This window comes from Mixophyes fleayi, chromosome 3, assembly GCF_038048845.1.
Source record: "Mixophyes fleayi isolate aMixFle1 chromosome 3, aMixFle1.hap1, whole genome shotgun sequence".
NCBI classification, from domain to species: Eukaryota; Metazoa; Chordata; class Amphibia; order Anura; family Limnodynastidae; genus Mixophyes; species Mixophyes fleayi.
Window position 1 is genome coordinate 26,574,878 of NC_134404.1, and position 20,289 is coordinate 26,595,166.

The 20,289-nt window shown below is 37.5% G+C and overlaps 1 protein-coding gene across 1 annotated transcript in view; it reads right to left on the reverse strand.

Annotated features, from left to right (window-relative positions):
* LOC142143417 (maltase-glucoamylase-like) overlaps positions 1–20,289 on the reverse strand; it is a 191,734-nt gene that overhangs the window by 24,817 nt on the left and 146,628 nt on the right. The window contains exons 48-57 of the mRNA XM_075201251.1: positions 20,012–20,182; positions 18,367–18,507; positions 16,303–16,503; positions 15,158–15,312; positions 13,254–13,422; positions 9,408–9,504; positions 6,342–6,454; positions 6,140–6,265; positions 2,882–3,010; positions 837–947 (exon numbers count right to left, since the gene is read on the reverse strand). Coding sequence (XP_075057352.1) covers positions 837–947; positions 2,882–3,010; positions 6,140–6,265; positions 6,342–6,454; positions 9,408–9,504; positions 13,254–13,422; positions 15,158–15,312; positions 16,303–16,503; positions 18,367–18,507; positions 20,012–20,182 — 1,413 coding nt within the window. The remainder of the gene's footprint in view (positions 1–836; positions 948–2,881; positions 3,011–6,139; positions 6,266–6,341; positions 6,455–9,407; positions 9,505–13,253; positions 13,423–15,157; positions 15,313–16,302; positions 16,504–18,366; positions 18,508–20,011; positions 20,183–20,289) is intronic.

Sequence of the window (20,289 nt, forward strand, 5' to 3'; positions counted from 1 at the left end):
TAAACAATTGTACTCATACCTGCCAACTCTCCCTGAATGTCAGGGAGACTCCCTGAAATAAGAGTGATCTCCCTCACTCCCTGAAAAGTCTGGCATTCTCCCTAAAGCTGAGCCAGTACAAGACATGGTTGGCTTCACCATCTGTGGCATGATGACACAGTTAAGAAATTGTGTCCTATGTCAATGTATTGATGCCTATGGTGGTGGCCATTTTCATAGAGACCAAGATTTAATCAAAGACTGACAGGTGAGACATGACTTCAGTAATGGAGACAGATATGTAAAAGACACTTCGGTCTCTAGAGATTCATTAGCTGCTTTTCTTTAACACATAGTTGCCTATTCCCCCGGACTGCCCAGGAGTCTCCCGGATTTCATGAAGACTTCCCGGGCTCCCGGGATAGCAGGGCAACCTCCCGGTTCTCGCCTCTGCAATAGATAAGTGTTGGGGGGTGGGACTTAATGACGCAAATATCGAGTCATCTTAACCCCGCCGGGGCCAAAATGATGCGATTTGTCAAGCCCTGCCCCCGCACGCCACCTCCCCCGGGATCTCCCTGAAGCCAACGAGGAAAAGTTGGCAAGTATGATTGTACTGAATAGGGAAAGGAGACAAGTATTACAGCCCAGTTAACTATCTTTTCAAACTCATTTAATGTATGATATATTTTTACTAAAATCTACAGCACTTAATTGGAAACAATTTAAATGTATACTTATTTTTATCAAAAAGCAGTAGAAATGTTTAATAACAGTATACATTATATTTGTACATATGTATATATACAATATACATATTTTTAGATGCTGCTTTTCTCCTTGAAATTCATACTAACCTTGCCCCATACAATTTCACTTTTATCATCCCATTTAATAAACACATCCTGATCCCTTCCTCTAGTGAAAGCCGGATATGGTTCTGTTTCATTTCCTGCAATTGCTGGATCCTAAAAAAAACATGAACATAAATTATATATGAAACATAACTTTAATTTGTTACTTTTAATTATTGATTTTATTTTTAATATATCAATTCTGATATTAAACCTATGTTTTAGCACTATATATTAACATTGCAAGGCAATTGGAACATCATACAATTGTAACCATGCACAAGTAGATTATGTCAGCACTGAGTGAAAAGATCTACCGTATTTTTCGCTCCATAAGGCGCCCCTAGTTTTTAGAGGAGGAAAACAGGAAAAAAAATATTCTGGTGTGCAATGTAGCCAACGTGTTTCACCCCATGCAGTGGGGGCTTCCTCAGGATATGTAATGAAAAAATTACGTATGGCGTGACCTATGCAGCCCGCCGGACTGGGATCCTCTCACCCTACCCTCCGATCCGGTTTTCTCTGCACCCTCCGACCACCATCACATTGATATACAGGGGTGTGCCGCCTTATAATGTCGGGTAAGGGTGTGTCTGGAGGCACCTCGTAATAAACATGTCGGTGGAACTGGTCTTTATTTCCTTACTGGAGTATCAAAAATCTTCGGACCCCGAGTACAAGACGCAGCTGAAGTCTTTGACGCACATTATAGATAAAGATGACGACTTGGAGACAGACGGCCATTTGTCCTTCAGAGAGTCTTGTTCCGAGGCGCAGTCGGATGTGGACGAGGATCTCTGTCGCAGGATTGGCGCCCAGCTGGCACAAATGGGTGACCGTTTATTTATTTATTTTTGCAGTTTTCGCTCCATAAGACGCGCACACTTTTTCCCCCACTTTTTTGGGGGGAAAAAGTGTGTCTTATGGAGCGAAAAATACGGTACTTCCCATTTGTTTGCTGTGGTCACAAGTGATGGTTTGTGATTCTCAGTGGGATTAAACCACTGTGGGCTGCGTGATGTGAGGTATTGGTGATGATATGGCAGTGGATCTGCAATATCCTAGTTCCCTTTGAAATTGTGGAATAATAGGAAACGTAAAAGGAGATTTGAAAAAAAATACAAAATAAAAAAAGAATAAAATAGCTGATTGACTAGGAGAAGTGCCTTATACACCTCAGGGCTTGTGGCCAGTAGCTCTTTACAGCTCCCCTATGCAGTCACTTCATTTGGAATAAAATAATACAGCCGTATGATTTACCCATACCCATTGGCTAGAAATTGGAATGAATGGGGGACGGCGTTGAACGACCAGCCCATATTATTTATACATTCAGCTGTACATGATATACATGCAGGTTCCCATCAAAACTAAAATTGGTTGTGCATGTGCTTTGTTCTAAGAATTACCAACATTTCTTACACATTTCTTACATTGAAGTGATGTAAATATTCTGTTTTAATTGCTAGCATTGCACCATTATGGCAGAAGAGATCTAAAATTATACAAAAAAACAAGTAAAAATAGACCCGTCATATGTTTTGATATCTGAAAGTTAAAGATATGGGGCCTGATTCATTAAGGATCTTAACTTAAGAAACTTCTTATTTCAGTCTCCTGTTTTGCACATAAGTTAAATACTGACTGTTTTTTCATGTAGCACACAAATATCAACTTTAAATGTCAGTGTACAAATAAGCTATCAAGTATTTGTGTGCTACATGGAAAAACAGTCAGTATTTAACTAATGTGCAAAACAGAATACTAATTTGCACCCCTTGCATTGTAGCATGGTTCTGTCCAGGAGACTGAAATAAGAAGTTTAAGTTAAGATCCTTAATGAATCATGCCCATAGTCCTGAAGCTACCAAGCATAATCACTGTCATTGCTGTGCTTCAGTGAGATGACCTTGTATAGTGTATATAAACCAGATTGCTCTGATGTGGAAATACACAGTTATTTGTAGATTCCTGCGTAGCATGAGCTTGTTCAAATAATATTACAATTCTAATATAACTAATCTACCAATACTACACATAGGTCATACCAGCATGATGATAACTCTCATTCCTTCTAATCTGATTCTATCAAATATGTCAGGGAGTCTTGAAAAGTTTTTGCCCAAAGTGAAATCCATTTGTCTCTCCATATAATCAATGTCAGCATACTGCACATCCTGTGAGAAGAGAATACATACTTAGTGCACAGTAATATGTAATTTAAATGATATAGGGCTATTAAATTACAAAGTACATATTACAACATCCTTTACAAGGAATTCAATTCACATAAAAGGAATACCAATGCATACTGAACCTGATTTACTAAATTGCTACAACTGAGTGCATGCCTACTCTCCAATCTGAGAACTGCAAATTGGGACTGTGCCCACTTTTACATGATTGTGCGTCTGGCTAGATATGCATATGGTGGAAAGTACAAAGGGATCATTTTCAAGACCAGCCTATTATGCCTTTAGAATCAGCTTTATTTTTGTCAACGTTTTGATATTTTTTCTTAAAATACTGGTCCACATGTATGTCATATATTCACCATGAGAATAGGGAGATATCAGATCAGTCTTTATTAAATGTGTCACTTTATGTGTTTGAATATTTTCTCACATAGTTATATGATATCGGTAAGCTCATTAATATGAGCACAGGTGTGCATGGATGTAGAAGTGCCATTCCATTGAAACTAAAGAACAAATCCTAATTACCAGCCCCTCTTGAGCATCCATATTAAAAAAAAGTCTGGTATATATGTGCTCTCTGATTAATTAATTAATGAATGTTCTCCCTGTGTTTGCGTGGGTTTCCTCCAGGTGCTCCGATTTTTCTCCCACACTCCAAAAACAAACAAACAGGTTAATTGGCTGCTATCAAATTGACCCTACTCTCTCTCTCTCTCTCTCTCTCTCTCTCTCTCTCTGTGTGTGTGTATGTTAGGGAATTTAGACTGTAAGCCCCAATGGGGGCAGGGAGTGATGTGAGCTCTCTGTACAGCGCTGCAGAATTAGTGGCACTATATAAATAAATGGTGACGATGATGATGATGATGAAAGTATATAGAGTGTATGAGTTATATATTAAGTCTAGAATTCTATGAATTCATAACTAAAAATTTGGACTGCCATAGGAAATTCAAGGACTTACGGCAGCTCTACTCCTAGGAAGGATCTACCATTGATAAAACTGTTTAATTAAATACAGCATAAAGTATTATTAAATATGTTCAGCTGTTTCTATTATACAATCCTGTATAGTCAAAGTATATAAACAAGGATAAAATTTTAGAGGCCAGCAATTATGTAATTTTAAAGAGTAGCATGAAAACTTTAAACAATTCTATATTTTACAGGCACAAATGACCATTAGATTCTATCAGCAATGTTCCATATGTTCCCGAACATATAGCATACCAGTCTTGTGCACACAGAATATTATATCAACCAGTATCCTTATATATAAAATACCAGCCATGTGCCCTCAAACACATTAGTCATCCACTGATCCAGTGATCCACTTCCATAATACGCCAATACATTATTGTACCAGCCTGTGCCCATACATAATAAATAGCACCTATTTGTCTCTAAACACATTACATACCGGTTATGTGTCCACAGATTACAGTACCCCCACATACAATATACTAAGCTTGTGGCCACACTAATCTAGCTCTGTGTCCCGGTGACATATATATCCATATGTAAAACCATATGCTTCAGTATATTCACTAAAGAGGTTGACATCAGTCACTGGATGTGTAGTTTACAAGTATATTTTGCAAACTGTCTTAAACTAAACTTTAGAACATACGTGCCAACTCTCCCGGAATGTAATGGAGGTTCCAGGATTTCTTTAAGTCCTCCCAGACTTTTGAGAATGACTGTGATTTTCCCAGATCACTGGGGAAGATGGGACTGGAAGCACCAAGATTCCCCTTATCGAGTCCACCCATTGGTGCATGTTGATGCAATACACTACTTGCTCAGCGGTGGAGAATTGCAGTGATATCTATCATGACATCACTCCCTGTCTACTGATGCAAGTTGAGATTCATGCTATCATGTACTTTTGGATGGAACATGGTGCAGTGATGGGTAGGATGAGATGATGCAAATTCTGCACTCTTTAAATCATCATTAATATAATCCTGTGAGGAATGCACCATTTCCCCAACTCTTTTCAAAGGTAAAAACTATGCATGATGTTCAAAACTGAAAACATTTGCACAAAAATAGGCACACATAGTATTTGACTGTTATTGTTTTTTGCACTTTCTTAAATGACCCTAACTATATATATTATTATTATTATCATTTATTTGTTGGGCGCCACAAGGTTTCCGCAGCGCCATACATAGTACAAACAGTAGTACAAAACAGGGTGACAAAGTACAGAACAATAAACACAAAGTACCAATGCTTCAGGAACTCCAGGAAGACATATGGAGTAAAGACAGAGCAGAAGAACTGGTATGGAGACAGGAGGGGAGGGGGGCCCTGCTCAAAAGAGCTTACATTCTAAGGGAGGATGAAACAAAAACAGGCACGAAAGGGAGCCAGTGAAGCAGGGGGAGAGAAGAGAGGGGCCAGGGGAGAGAGGGAAAACGAAAAGAGTGGGTAAGGGGTTAGGTGGATGATTTGTAGGCTGTAAGGAACAGGTGGATTTTAAGTGCCCGTTTGAAGGAGCACAGGTTGGGAGAGAGACGGATGGAGCGAGGGAGGACGTTCCAGTGCAGGGGGGCAGCTCAGGCGAAGTCCTGGATTCTAGAGTGGGAAGATGTGATCAGAGTAGAGGAGAGGCGACGGTCATTGGCCGAGCGCAGGGAGCGGGCCGGAATGTGAATGGTGAGGAGGTTAGAGATATAGGGGGCAGTAGACTGGGAGAGAGCTTTGTAAGTGGTGGTGAGGAGTTTGAAAAGGATCCTGTAGGGGAAGGGGAGCCAGTGTAGGGCGTGGTAGAGAGGGGAGATTGAGGAGGAGCGGCGTGAGAGAAAGATGAGTCGAGCAGCCGCATTGAGCCGCATATAACAAACATTAGCTATATGTTCTATTTTGGAAAGCCTATATCTTCGATGTCATGCAAAACTACGCTACCAAGCATGTGCTTGTCTACTGCTATAAGTGGCCATGCAACATTTTTTAATCACATTTTAGTTATCTTTACTGATCTTCATTTAACTGTGATGCACATACAGCTGGTGAGATAAAATAAAAATATTATTAGCTTATTGTAAGATTATTTTTATATAACTTGTTATTCCTTTCTATCCATGCTTCTGAATAGTGACTTACATATGGAATTTGCGCTGCGACCATGTCATTATACACTTGTTCAATTTCACCGTCATTCTTATACCCATAACGACATAACTGGAATCCAAGGGACCAATAAGCTGGCATAACAGAGCGACCTATAAGCTGAAATCAAAGTAAAAACAATTAGGACATTATAAAGCTTAAGTGGTGTAACTATTGTGAAAATGAACACTCTTACTTTAGTGTACTGCTGAACAACCATCTCTGGTGTTGGACCCAGTACGACGAAAAAGTCTAAAATTCCACCAATTGTACGATATGTTAGAGCTGGGGTTGGTTGCAGTGTTATATCTGAAATAGAATATATATAACATCCATAAAAATGAAATTTGTGAAAACAGTACGGCAACAAGCCATCATACTTCCATGTTGTGATTGGCAGCACTAGAGTGTTGAAGTGTAGCTATTTCTACGCAAAATGGAAGCTACCCTTTTGGATGCTGAAGCAAAATTATTCAAAACGCATCCCTTATCTATTCGCAAGCAACCAGTGAAATCAATTTTGGTTCACCCCTCAAAATGGCTGTTTCTTCTCAGTAAACAGCCAGGTAAACATAAAAACTGAATTTTACCTGCTGATATGACACAAATAAAGAATCCTACCACACAAAGAATACTATAATGTCAGGGGTGCACGTAGCTCCGTTTCGGCAGCACTGTACTATACAGCAGCCGCGGCGCTGTGAAATAAGCGTCCGCGGACGCTTCTTTGACAGCGCCGCGGCTGCTGTATAGTACAGTGCCGCCATGTAGGGGCACTTCTTTAGCGGAGGGGAGGGGTTTCTGGAGACCCAAAAACCCCCCCTGCGTGTGACCCTGAATGTTTGTACTGTTGACTGGTCATATGTATGCACAGCAAGTAATCTGTGGAGACTGTTTTTCTGTGAATATATGTTTACTGATATGTGCCAGTGTCATGTGGATGTATAAATAAGTTAGTCTTGTCAAGATTCTGACAGGATTATCTGGAGTCAGTGTTGACAGATGTCAGTAATGTACAAGCTGTCAAAAAAAATAGAAAAAAATTGCATGTACCATTAAAAAATATATAGATCAGTAAAAAATATTATTTTCTCCTGACACCATTACTGATATTGAACACAGCAGGTGACAGAGAAATGTTTTTTTTACAGTGTTGAGTTATGCATCTTTTAATTCCCACATCTGAGCTTTGCTTCCCTCTTACCAGAGTTTTTATTTTGTCATTATTTTAGTTTTGAATGAAGAAATAATGTTTGTACTACATAATATTATGGCTGTAAAAAATGTTATCAGTACTTTCCTTTGTAAAAACCACAGTGCTGCCTATGATATGTTGTGAGCTGGGCTGTAAAGCCTGGTGCTGTTGGATAAATAATAGCAAAATAATAACAAAAGTATAAAGACCCCATTTGTAAAGTTTTTCCAGATAATTTGTATAGGGGAATTGTAAATGAATATAATAGCTGATATAAATATTATATATAAATGTATTCACTAAATTATGTAATCTCCCAAATGTCACATAATTGGGACTAAAGTTCTAACACGTGGGATAGGTTCCCTCAAATCGTGACTGTTCAGTTCTAGGGTAGAAATTGTAAATGCAACCCAAAACATGGGTTTTCATTAAACAAACCATCCAACATTTGTCAAGGTAAAATCAGGTCAAAATAAGCCATGCATTGTTCTGCAAAAACTCAGCCCAAATGTTTCCTTTCTGAGAAAACCACCCACACTTTCTGGCGAAACCCCAACCACATCTACGCTGAAAACTCATTGGACCTGATCATCTTCGGACGCAACCTGCATGGAACTTGCATTTAAAAACAAACGAACAGGGAACTTGAGCGTAGTTCCAATAGTATCCAAGCGTTTCCTTTTGAATCTAGCTATAACTATGCTCTGGCTAAATGTTACTTGCTGTATGTAGTCAGACAGAGCAGAATGCAGGATACCCACATTAATATGTGCATTATACAGTCCCATCAGAACACATGCAAAAAAAAATATTTATAAAATAAATTAAAAACTTTTAATACTATATTCCTTAATAAAAATATTTGTAAAAAAATATTTTTTGGGGCATTTTAACAGTAAATATATAAATAAAAATGTTCTTAATATGTACTATACATACAATGCATTTTTATATTCTTTCTTCCTTACATACAAATGTGTTTTGCTATCTACTGGCATGCATACATGTATTTTTTAAAATAAAGGCAATCCCATTACAGTCATCACTATCAGTAGGCGCTTACGCCTGCCCTGTAACTGGTGTAAATGATACAGCTAATAAACATGCACTTACAAAAAAACACTTGCTTTGGCCACATCTGCGTTGGTACACCCTTACCGTACATGGCCTACATTCGTCCGCCCCTTTCCCCACCCCATTACACCCTTCAAGTTATAGGCAGTCGTGTCATTTGTGTTCACAGAAGAATTGCCTGCAAATGTGTTCCTTGGTGCAAGGTCCGTTTCTGAGCAGGTGTAGATCTATTTCACACAAGATTCTGTGCACAAAGGGACTTGTATCAGGCCCATTGTGTCTTGCCACTAAAGTTAACAACTACTGACATCATTGCAATATTTTATTTAGCCTGTTATATTTTTAATTTGTAGCCAACATGAAAGTAATTTAATGGAAGTATATTATTAATAAAAATCTGAACAATAGATAACAAAAATAATTGACAACAGACCAAAATGATTCCTAAAGCTGGGTACACACTACAGAATTTTCCATCAACTTTTTATGTAGATCGATTTTACATGCAATCGATGGTCCGATCGCTTGGTCCATGGACTGCATACACACTAGCCTTGTTTAAGACGATAAAGGGAAGAGTGGACGTCCCTTTAGCGACTTTTTACAGCCATGTTGTTGTGAGCAATGATTGAGAATTGTCGTGGATCGGTCGGAAGTTTATAGACACTACACAACGGAAACGAGATTGGAACAAAAATATTTAATGGTACGACCAACCAAATGAGGCGACAATCTTCCATTTGGGCAGACTTTCGACCATTGTGTCACTACACACACTGACCCGACTTTTGAACGAGCGGTCGTAAGTCGGCTGATTGAGCCGATTATAGGACGAAAACCGTGTAGTGTGTACCTAGCTTAACTAAAAGATTTTAAAAACATTTAGAAGAAGAATAATAGATGCATCGATTAATAAACACACTACTACCATAATTTGCAATGATGTTATCATATGTATGAAAGTGATGGAATACACAACATTGAGCTTACCCATTGCATTGCTGTTTAGCAGGAAAACTCCATGAGCATTGCCATCGTCTTCAAGTCCCATGTAAAAGGGGTGCACTCCATATGCGTTGTCTTTGTACTGCAAATAAAGGCATCAAAATAACGCAATGTAAATTGAGCTTACCCTTTAAATCTATAAATCTGTGGAACATCATATGATTTTTGTTTAACACGAGATCCATAGCAAACAATTTTGATCTATTTGTCCAATGTCAGACAGAGGTCAACCAGGAAACCTATTTTGGTTTTAGTTCAAAATGAATAATAATAACTTTCAGCCTACCCATCTGTGTATACACATGTGATACACACATGTGTTTGGTTAAAGGAAGAGGAAAGATTCCTGTTTTGCCATAAAACGCAGGTTAACAAACACAGAATAAGCCCATTTGTAAATGCCTCTAAATATATGTAAACCGTATATAAATCAAACTCATGTCAAATTCGTTTCATTTGCGTGTACTAGCATTTATTAAGGCAAACAAAAAAAAACCATCAGTGAGTATGGGGCCTTAGGTTTGTAGTCCAGTGTGGATTCCCTGGTTAACAGTAATGGACAGGTCCTGCCTCTATTTATCTATACTAAGCAAAAATAATTGTAAAATTCTGCGCATTATTGTAGAGTACAAAAACTGTGATCTTTAGTATACATTCCATTGTAGAATACTGCATATAACTGTATGTTGGTAATAATTGCTGGAAACTATAATGACATTTTATTGTAAATTTATTAGTGCCTAGAACAGCTATTATTAAAATGATTTGCTACGTAAATCTAACTGTGACTATCAGCTTGCAGTCATATTGATTTGTAGATTCCAAAATAGACATTAGACACTTATCCTGGTATTATCAGCTCCCTTATGATAAAACATTTACTAAGACACGTTCTTAAGCTTTACTCAGTACTTTCATTTAATACAGCAAAACTGTAACCAATGTTTTGCTATATATTTTGTCTCAAAACCTAGCATTTGTTTTTGTGGGAAACAGAGAGTAAAATCTAAAATGTGATGGATTGACATAAGATTGATCTAAAGAAGGAAAATTTGAAATTCCAGGTTTAGCAAAGAAATGCCTTTGCATTTTTCAGTATGATGTTGACGAGCGCTATTGTGCTTTTAGTTTGACCACAATATGACCACAATATGACATGGGTTTATGAGAAAATTTCATCCTGACTTTCAAGGAAGGCCACATGTCTAAAAATGTTGCACAAGCAATGACATAGAAAAACAAGCACATGCCATATTCTGCGATCTCAGAAACATCAAGAATAATGTCTTCCAATGACATCTCCATTGCTGTCAACTGGAAACATCTGCTCAGTATCAAATCACAAAAGATATGCCCTTATGACTTTGGAAAAGAATCTGGGGTGAATGTATCAAGCAAAGAGTTTTCTGGCGGGTTTGAAAAGTAGAGATGCTGCCTATAGCAACCAATCAGATTCTAGCTATCATTTTGTAGAATGTACTAAATAAATGATAGCTAGAATCTGATTGGTTTTTCAAACTCGACGGAAAACTCTCAGTTTGATAGAATTATCCCCTGGACTTAAATTGCATTTCTCCCTTTTATCTCAAAACACATTTGACAGTTTTTTCTATAGCTAAAAGTTATGTGCGTTGTGAAGTGCATGTCAGCCAAACCAGAAGACACATTCCAATGTAAATTGCAAACAGTCATTGTGCTTTTAGCAACTATAATAATGTATTTTAGGGAACTATAGAATTAAGTCTTCTTGTAAAACATTTAGCCCACAGTGAATGAGGGTTTTAAGCTCAAATAAATAATGTGAGAAATGGTAAATCCATCAGTAAATAAGCATCTGTTGTTAGGAAATATTTTTATCAAAGCCTCTAGGCACTGATATTTCTACTAGTAGTATGTACTACTAGAATTACCACCTCCCCCTATAGAAGAACTTAAAGGAAATCACACTGCTTCAGGATCTGGAAAAGTTTGTGACCACACCCACCTAGAACTCAATAAAGGGCTTAGCCCAGTGAGGCACCAAGGAGAAGGTTCATTGAGGAGATCAGAAGAAGGTCCAAATGTGAGGCTGTTGTGTATCCTGCAGAAGGTCTGAGACATCAGTTAAAGAACTAGTTGAAGATAGGGGGGTTTGATCCCAATGCCTAAGTAGGGAACTCAAAAATAAAAGGGCTGTATATTTGTGTTCAGGTAATTAGCCAAACTGCCCACTGGTTAATGAGGGGCCAATAAGTGAACCAGTGTGCTGGATGGGGGCTAGAGTTTTTTTAAATTTTCTTTAAACCAGTGTTAGTTGCTGTAAGGTTCTTGATAATTAAAGCTCAGTTATATTCCAAAATTCCCAAAGCCATAAATTCCAAAGCCTAAATTTAGTGGGTAAAGACCCTTTTGTGTACTTAAACACCTTTGAGCTACCCATGTACATATATATATATATATATATATATATATATATATATATATATATATATATAATGTATATGTACATAAAAACATATAATGTATATGTACATATTTACATATAATGGGGTGGATTGGGGTCATGGAATTCTGAACTTGGGAGGAGAGGATGGGAATTTATATATATATGGGGGAGGGTGGTTAGTCCTGGCAATTCTGGAATATGTGCTACTTCTGAGATCAAAAAAATTGCACTTTCCATCCATTGCCAGGAGAAATCTGTAGTTGGGGACGGTTATGTAGAAAAATATATTCTATATATTTCATCTTGATTTGAAATGTGCTGCAACTCACCCATTTGTGTTCTGCATGTGATATTTATCATCCAAGCATTATAGAATCTAAATTTGTAAGCCAGGAAAGTTTAGGAATAGGAAGTAAAATTATATATACCTATAGTAAAATATATGGACATTTAAAAAAACTGAAGAGTTATGGGACCATATAACAGCACGCAGCTATAGGCTTAGTGCCTGGCTACAGAATATAGAATACATAATTCCTATGGGACTTCTAATATTCACAACAATTTACAGTAGTAGGGGTGCATTATTCCTTAAAATATACAAGTTATGCTAATGAACAACTACAGTGATGACATCAGAACTCATGGATTATTTAGACCCCCTGGCATTCTGGGGTGCAGAGCTGTGGCTAATTGTCATTAAGCTGCCAGGAGAGAGCCTGCATACCCCCAAAATTCCTCAAATTAGGGGTAATACCCCAACTTAGAGTGGAGTGCTTCCAAAGCAGTGTGACTGCCTTTAGTGATGTGAAGATCACAGAGATAGAAAGAGGAATCATGACATGTGGCAGCGTGGCCATATTACAAAATCATTCCTAAAGAATAGGCAGCATTAGAGAATAAAGAGTTTGCTGAGGAAGACCCTAGAGAAACAGGATCACTGGAAGAAGCATATAGTCAGTATATGAATAATGGTGACCCAGGAGGTTCTGAGAGTTGGACCAGGAAAGAGTGGCAGAGCCCATTGTTGAGGACACACACTGGAAGTGCCAGAGCCCAAGGGATACTGACCCCATAGAGGGGGGGTGAGATAAGTCTGAGAGTACACAGAAGAGTTTCAGAGTCTATACTATGCAAAGTCATATGTGTGATATCCCTGCAGAAGAGGATGTACACAAGAAGGTGTCAGAGCTTCACACAAAATTGAAGAGACGCTGTCCCTGGGTGAGAGAAATAATTAGTTTCTCTGCATGAGTTTGAGTAACAGTTGATTACTGAAGTAAATGGGAGTTTGCATATGTTGGAAGCAGGAGCAAAAGAAGGAGGTGCACTACTTACCCATGCACTACAATACCACACAGTAACAGGGAGTCACATATCTATGGTGTTTTCATTTGATTACTTACTCCAGGAGGCTGGTCTTTTGCAAAATATCCCCAGGTGTTCCAGTTGAGGTCTAGACGGAATGTGGGGTGTTCAGTCTCTCCAAGTCCATATATATAAGCTGAGGGCAGTAGATTGGAAATCTGAATAAACATGTCTGAGAAGGTGAATCCGGGAACTTGAGAATTCCAGCTGGAGAATATAAGAAATTCATGCAAATTGTATGGATATGTTTTTGTTCAACATGTTATACAGTCATGAGGTTTTTGTTTACTAAAAAATTTTTTTTTGTATATGAGAGTTTTATCATATAAGTCTGAAAACGTGCCAGAAAAGAACAATAACACATGAAAGCAGTCATTATTCAATGGACAGAAAATATTTATTGCCTGATTCATTAAGGATCTTAACTTGAGAAACTTCTTATTTCAGTCTCCTGGACAAAACCATGTTACAATGCAAGGTATTATAAGTATTCTGTTTTGCACATAAGTTAAATACTGACTGTTTTTTCATGTAGCACACAAATATTAACTTTAAATTTCAGTGTACAAATAAGCTATCAAGTATTTGTGTGCTACATGAAAAACAGTCAGTATTTAACTTATGTGCAAAACAGAAAACTAATTTACACCCCTTGCATTGTAACATGGTTTTTTTCCAGGAGACTGAAATAAGAAGTTTCTCAAGTTAAGATCCTTAATGAATCAGGCCCTTAGTAATTAAATTGTTTTTAATGTGCATTGACATACAGTAAAACCCTAGATGGGATGTATTCTTTACAATCTAGCATTCTGGCAAATCACTCAGACATGAACATGTATGTTAATAGCTGTCAAAAACTGCATCTTGGTCTGGTGTGAGGCCAATGAGCAAGTTCTAGGCATGTCTGATATAAGTGACCATAATTTTGACAAGACGAAGGATATATCAAGGAAGGCCCTTCATTTTAAACAAGCAGGGAGACAAGTGCCATTTAGAAACACTCTAATAGAAAGTGTATGTCACCAACAAAGGCAGTCAGGTAGGTCATGTTTCAATCCTGTCAGTCTGACCAAGTGCTCAATGTTGCTTTTTATTTTTAACTTGGTTTATTAATGCAGTCAGAACATGACCATACACACAGGCTGATCATGATTATCTACCATACACATTTATAGTAATGTCAAATTTATAGAATGGTCTGATCATTTTCACTGCAGTACTTATGGGGACATAAACTATGATATCAAAATGTGTGGCCAGCATCAGGGTGCAAGAGATTTTTTTATATTTTTTATTTAAAAAGATGGGGTTAAACACGGGACAGCTGCCAAATATCAGCCCGTGGGGTTAGACTCGAGTCAGCAGCCTATTAGGAACATTTTAAAGAGAAAAAAATGCAGGTGACCCAGCCCATGGCAGACCACTATGGGTACAGCCCGGGAGGCAAATGCACCCCCCTGACCCCCAGCCCAGCCTACCCTTGGAGTTAAGCTACATTATTCAAAACATGCCCATCTTCAGATTTCATGAACAAATCAACAATAATATGTCAATATTAAACTATGAAACACTGAAAAATATACTGTACCATAGTATTACAGTTTTACAGTGTTATATAGTCAATGTTTTGTAGGTTCAGCAAATTGCAAGTTAGTATGTTTATTTGTTATGTGAGGTTTTCAAATACCAAACTATATATACATCTGCCTATCAATATTTACAATATGCATTGAAAAGGTCATTCCCTTATGTGCAGAAATAATGTCTTCCTTCCATAGCAAAACTTCAAGTTGACCAGAACAGAGCAACAGAATGCAGGCGTTTACGAGAATGATATGTTATAATGCATCTTAACATTGAGTAGTTTGCTTTATGAGCACATAGTGATATAAATATCTTACAGTGTATATATAGTTTCTGCAAACCAGATACCATTACTTACATGACTGTCCCAGTGCTCCTCCTTCTAATTTGAATTCCAAAAGGATTATTAACAACCTCAACATCGTACATTCTCTGTTGCTCTGTACTTGATGGACTGCTCGGGGTATTTATCGGTACTGGAACTTCATATCGTTTATTGTTTGGATCATATATCTATGTAGAGAAACTTTATGTTAGACGCATAAATGTGTGAGCACTAATTGAACGATTGAGCATCATGTTTCATGCTTACAGTTTACTTTTACATACGTTAGTAAATGCTGTATACTAACTTTGTACTGTTTGCAGCCACTAATTTTTAGCATTGATTTTCATTTAAGTAATTTAAACTGAAGCAGTGATTTGAGCTCATTTAAGAAGAACAGGACTGCACACACAGCACATGTATATATACTGTGTATGGTACACACATAGGAAATATTGTATTGTGTTTTCCAGCAGTTTGTTTTTTAAAATTGTCATAATTTACTTAAAGAAACAGCCCTTCTCAATTACAAGTTTTACATAATTATATTATTGTATCTCATATGCATGATTAGCTCTAGATGATTTAACAGTGATACATATAAGTCATGGCAAATAGATAATTATTATGGATGCCCAGGGGCACACACAGGGAGGGTTTCTGGTTCTCCAGAAACCCTCCCCTCCGCTAACTAAGTGCCCCACATAGCGGCACTGTACTATATAGCAGCCGTGGCGCTGTTAGGTGCACGCAGCTCTCCCTTTTCAAGCAGAGCCATGTGAAGCGGGGGCAGGGTCCAGCCACCTCAATTATACAGTGTCCCAGGCTTGGAGGCGGGTCTCCGGGCACTCCCCCCCTCGTTTTGCCTATGTACAGATAGGGTAGAATTTTTGACAGTAACTGGTGCTCAATGGTATAAAACATGTTTTCAGTTACTATGAATATTTCAAGCTATTCACTACTAACATAATCCGTGATTTGTTTCAAGACAACACAGATTCTTCACATTCATTAACCAGTTTGCACTGTTCACTGAAATGAACGCTACTCCACCTGTAGCGTATCTGGGATTTAAAGGCATGGTAATTGTATTGAGAAAGTAAAACATGGATTATGTGTCTGACATATGTATGCTGTTAGAAAATATAAAAAAATAATCAATTCAAAGAAAGTTTTACCTTAAATTGTAGCATATTATTTTCATGGTATATAACTGTAAGTTGAAGGTTGTTTATTGGTGGAGAGATGTCATAACGTATAAATGACTGTGCATTTTGTAGCTGTGCTGTTATAGTAGTAGCTGTGCTTTGCACATTGCTGGCAGTATAACCGAAAGTGCTCGGATAGAAGCAGTACGGAACATTAGAAGAAGTGGCAGCCTGTAAACCAAAGCAAAACAGTCAAAACAAAGGACAAAGAAAAGAAATGTGCTTTAAAGAAATAAGAAGATTTTAAAAAAGCATAATATTTTTTACTGTTAGTAGAAATAAAAAAGGAAGTGGCAACATTGTATTTTTACAACATCAATAGAGCAACACTAATCTACTATCAAGGGCGGGCTGGCCCGGGGGGCATTGGTCCCCCGGGCTGCTCAGTTGCGCTGGCAGGGCCGGCCGGAATGGAAACTTACCTGATTTTGACCCGCGGCCGCATCTCATGACACGGGATTCGGCCGCGTCAGCGCACAGGCGGCCGCATCACATGACACACGATGCGTGTCATGTGATGCGGGCGCCTGTGTGCCCCCCGGGCTGAAATATGCCAGTCCGCGCCTGTCTACTATTGAGAAGATATAAGGTTCATCTTGTGCACAAAAAGGCAATTTAGTATTAATATATCACAGTTATTTATTTAACAACTTACAACTTGCAAATGTAGAGAAACACCAGAGCAGCCAATTAGCAGTTGGCATTGAGTTAACTAGAGCAAGATAGACAGTAATAGCAAATATCTGGTTGCCATGGGGTTTCACGTCTTTGCATTTTGTCAGTAAATGACCCTTAAGAACTTTAAATATGTCTATTAAGCTAATGAACACACAGGTTATTCTGGTGAAAATAAAACAGTAACTTGAGTGGGGACCAGAAGGAACAGAAATACACTCAGATCTTCTTGGGTTAAGTAATCTGAAACAACTTCCAGAAGATTGTACATATACACAAACGTGTATGTTTATTCTCTTTAAATATCACAATGACATTGGATATGTGATAATAAACATTATATTGTCATAGAAATATACATAGCAATGAATTGTACCTAAGAGTAATATACATTTTTCTGAAATAATCTCAGCAGAATATCTACTGAAGGACTATGGGTGTGCTCTGTACCATGGTTTTTTTAAGAACTTTGGGCCTGATTCATTAATGATCTTAAATGAAGAGGATCCTTATTTCAGTCTCCTGGACTAAACCATGTTCCAATGCAAGGGGTGCAAATGAGTGTTCTGTTTTGCACATAAGTTAAATACTGACTGTTTTTTCATGTAACACACAAATACTTGATAGCTTATTTGTACTCTGAAATTTTAAGTTGATATGTGTGTGTTACATGAAAAAACAGTCAGTATTTAACTTATGTGCAAAAACCATGTGCAATGCACCCCTTGCATTGTAACATGGTTTTGTCCAGGAGACTGAAATAAGGATCCTCTTCATTTTAAGATCCTTAATGAATCAGGCCCTTTGTCTGGCCTTCAGAAATCAAAGTTATGAATTTATTGCTATAGAGAAAACAACAACTTAGAATATATGTATTTCAGTTTATTCTATGGTTACATTCCAAGAATGTTTTCCTAATACCTAAACTTTTCTTTGTCTTCCCTATTTTTGGTGACAGTTGAGTGTCCATACAAGCTATAGCAGTTCTAGCCTCTATGGTAAAATGTTGTAGGTCAATGCTAAAGTAAACTAATTAATGTAAATTAAAAAAACTTATATTGGAAGTGCATTTATAGGTTAGTGAAACTATTTATTGCATATTAAACTTGTGGAAGAATAAAATGGAGCAGAATGAAGAGAGAATTAGCAGGGCTTAAAGTGAAACTAAAATGAGTAGGCCGGGTAAGGAATAAAGGTTAAACATATATTAATTGAAAGGATTAATTAGTAGGAATTGGGCAAAATAATTAAAAGTTCTCTGTGACAAGATGAAGTTGATAGGGGCGTTTAACAGTTTCCTATTAATAATTTCTTAAATGTATATTATTTCAGTTCTGAAAAAAACATTGAAGTACATACAATCCAGAGGCATCCACGTTTTGCACAAGATTCTGGGCTTGCATTTTCCTCAGGATGACAGTTAAATCTGTAATTATCATTATTGAGTTCCAGAGAGTATGATTCTCCAAACAGTAGTTTAAGACCAGTTACATGACCAATCTGCAGTGGGGAGAGAATAATCAACACATTTTCTTAGCTTGTTTTCAAAGTAGTAATACATCAGGTTAACGCTATCAATTATTGGTATTGTTTATTTAGCTATCACTAACTAACAGGAATTGTAGTTCAAAGTCAGATAATATAGTTAAAGTGGTGAATCTTGCTCATGAGATCTTGCGATCTAGAAAAGAGTCTAGTTGTGGATGCATACCCCTTATTAGCTGTCAACAAATTAAATTCTAGATAATATAATGATTTGTAGAACTATTTATTTGATGTTAAAGTCTCTTCAACAGACTCAGATATTTTGTGTATGCATCTTTCTTAGCAGCAGTTTTGCCCACTTGAAGTAATATTTTCCCTCTAAACATGGGCTCAGCCTGAATGAATTAGTAACAAAACCAGAGAAAAAACAAGCCCGCACTTGGTATATCCCACATTATATATGGTACCAGCTGCTTGGCAATAAGCTCGCGCTCGATATATCGCATATTGTAGGTGGTATCAGCTGCGTGGCAATATAAATGCCCATATATGTATACAAAACAAAAAAACAGTTGTCAGCGCTTATCCTGAACACTTCATATCTGTGTATGTCTAGCAAAATGAAAACATGAGGTATTAGTTCATATTTTGATCAAAACATTTAAGCCTGCATCCCAATGTCAAGGGCACCTCATTATATGCAGGTCCTACACTGACCTATATGCTTTAAACACCATTAAAATGCAGTTAAAATCAGATGCACTCACCTCCCAGGTATAGGGGTTTACATCTAACAAGGGCTGGCTTGTGAGCCACACCCAAATGTGCCTTAAATAGGCTTGATGGACAGCTGGTATGACAATAAGGCAATATTTTGAAACAAAACCAGAGAAAAAACAAACCCGCGCTCGGTATAGCCCACATTATATATGAATGAATTAGTAACCTTAAGCTCAGCTAGGTGCTCTTTTATTCTATTTATAACTGGAAAGACCAACACTTTCAACATTGTTTCTTAGGATCTGTAACTAACCTTTAGTTTTTGCACCAAGACATTGTCACCATAATAATTATTAGGAACATCCATGGGTACATTTACAGAGGAGGCCAATTCCAACAGCCTCATACTATTTTCAGCAAAGTGTCCAAATCTTCTGACTACTTGACTAAGGTGCCCAAACTATCCTTTTAATTGAGTTGTTGTCTTTCTCATCTACCATGTAGTGTTTCCACCAGGTCAATTGTAAAGAATTTGAAGCAAACTTGCTGAACAAAGCTAAATGAACAGGGGCAGGCTAGTTGAAACAACAGACATCAGTTTCTTAGAAACAAGACCTTTTGAAAGTGCCCTTTTAGATACTGTAGGAGTTTGTTACTGTTTTGCGTGTCAGAATATATGTGCGTAAAATGTTCTGTATTGTACCACAGATTAATTCTTAATATTTAATAAACAACAAAGGTAAATTCACAGCCATTCCGATAGATCTACCCGATCTTTTTCTGGACATGATATATTTACCTTGTTAACGTCATCATATGAAAGTTGATGGGAAGACGGTTGTATTACGCCATCTTTTTTCACAATTAAATTCGTGAGAGGTTTTGACAAGCCAAATATTTTAATTTCATCAAATGTCAGATTGTTTGGGTCCTTGTAGTTGGCATGTGTTACTTCCAAGGTAATGGAACTCTGAAATAAATACATACAGATAACATTAGTCAGGCTTCTGATTTTTGTTCAATCAATAGATTACAGTTTACAGTTACAGTTCAATAGATTACAGTTCAAAATTGATA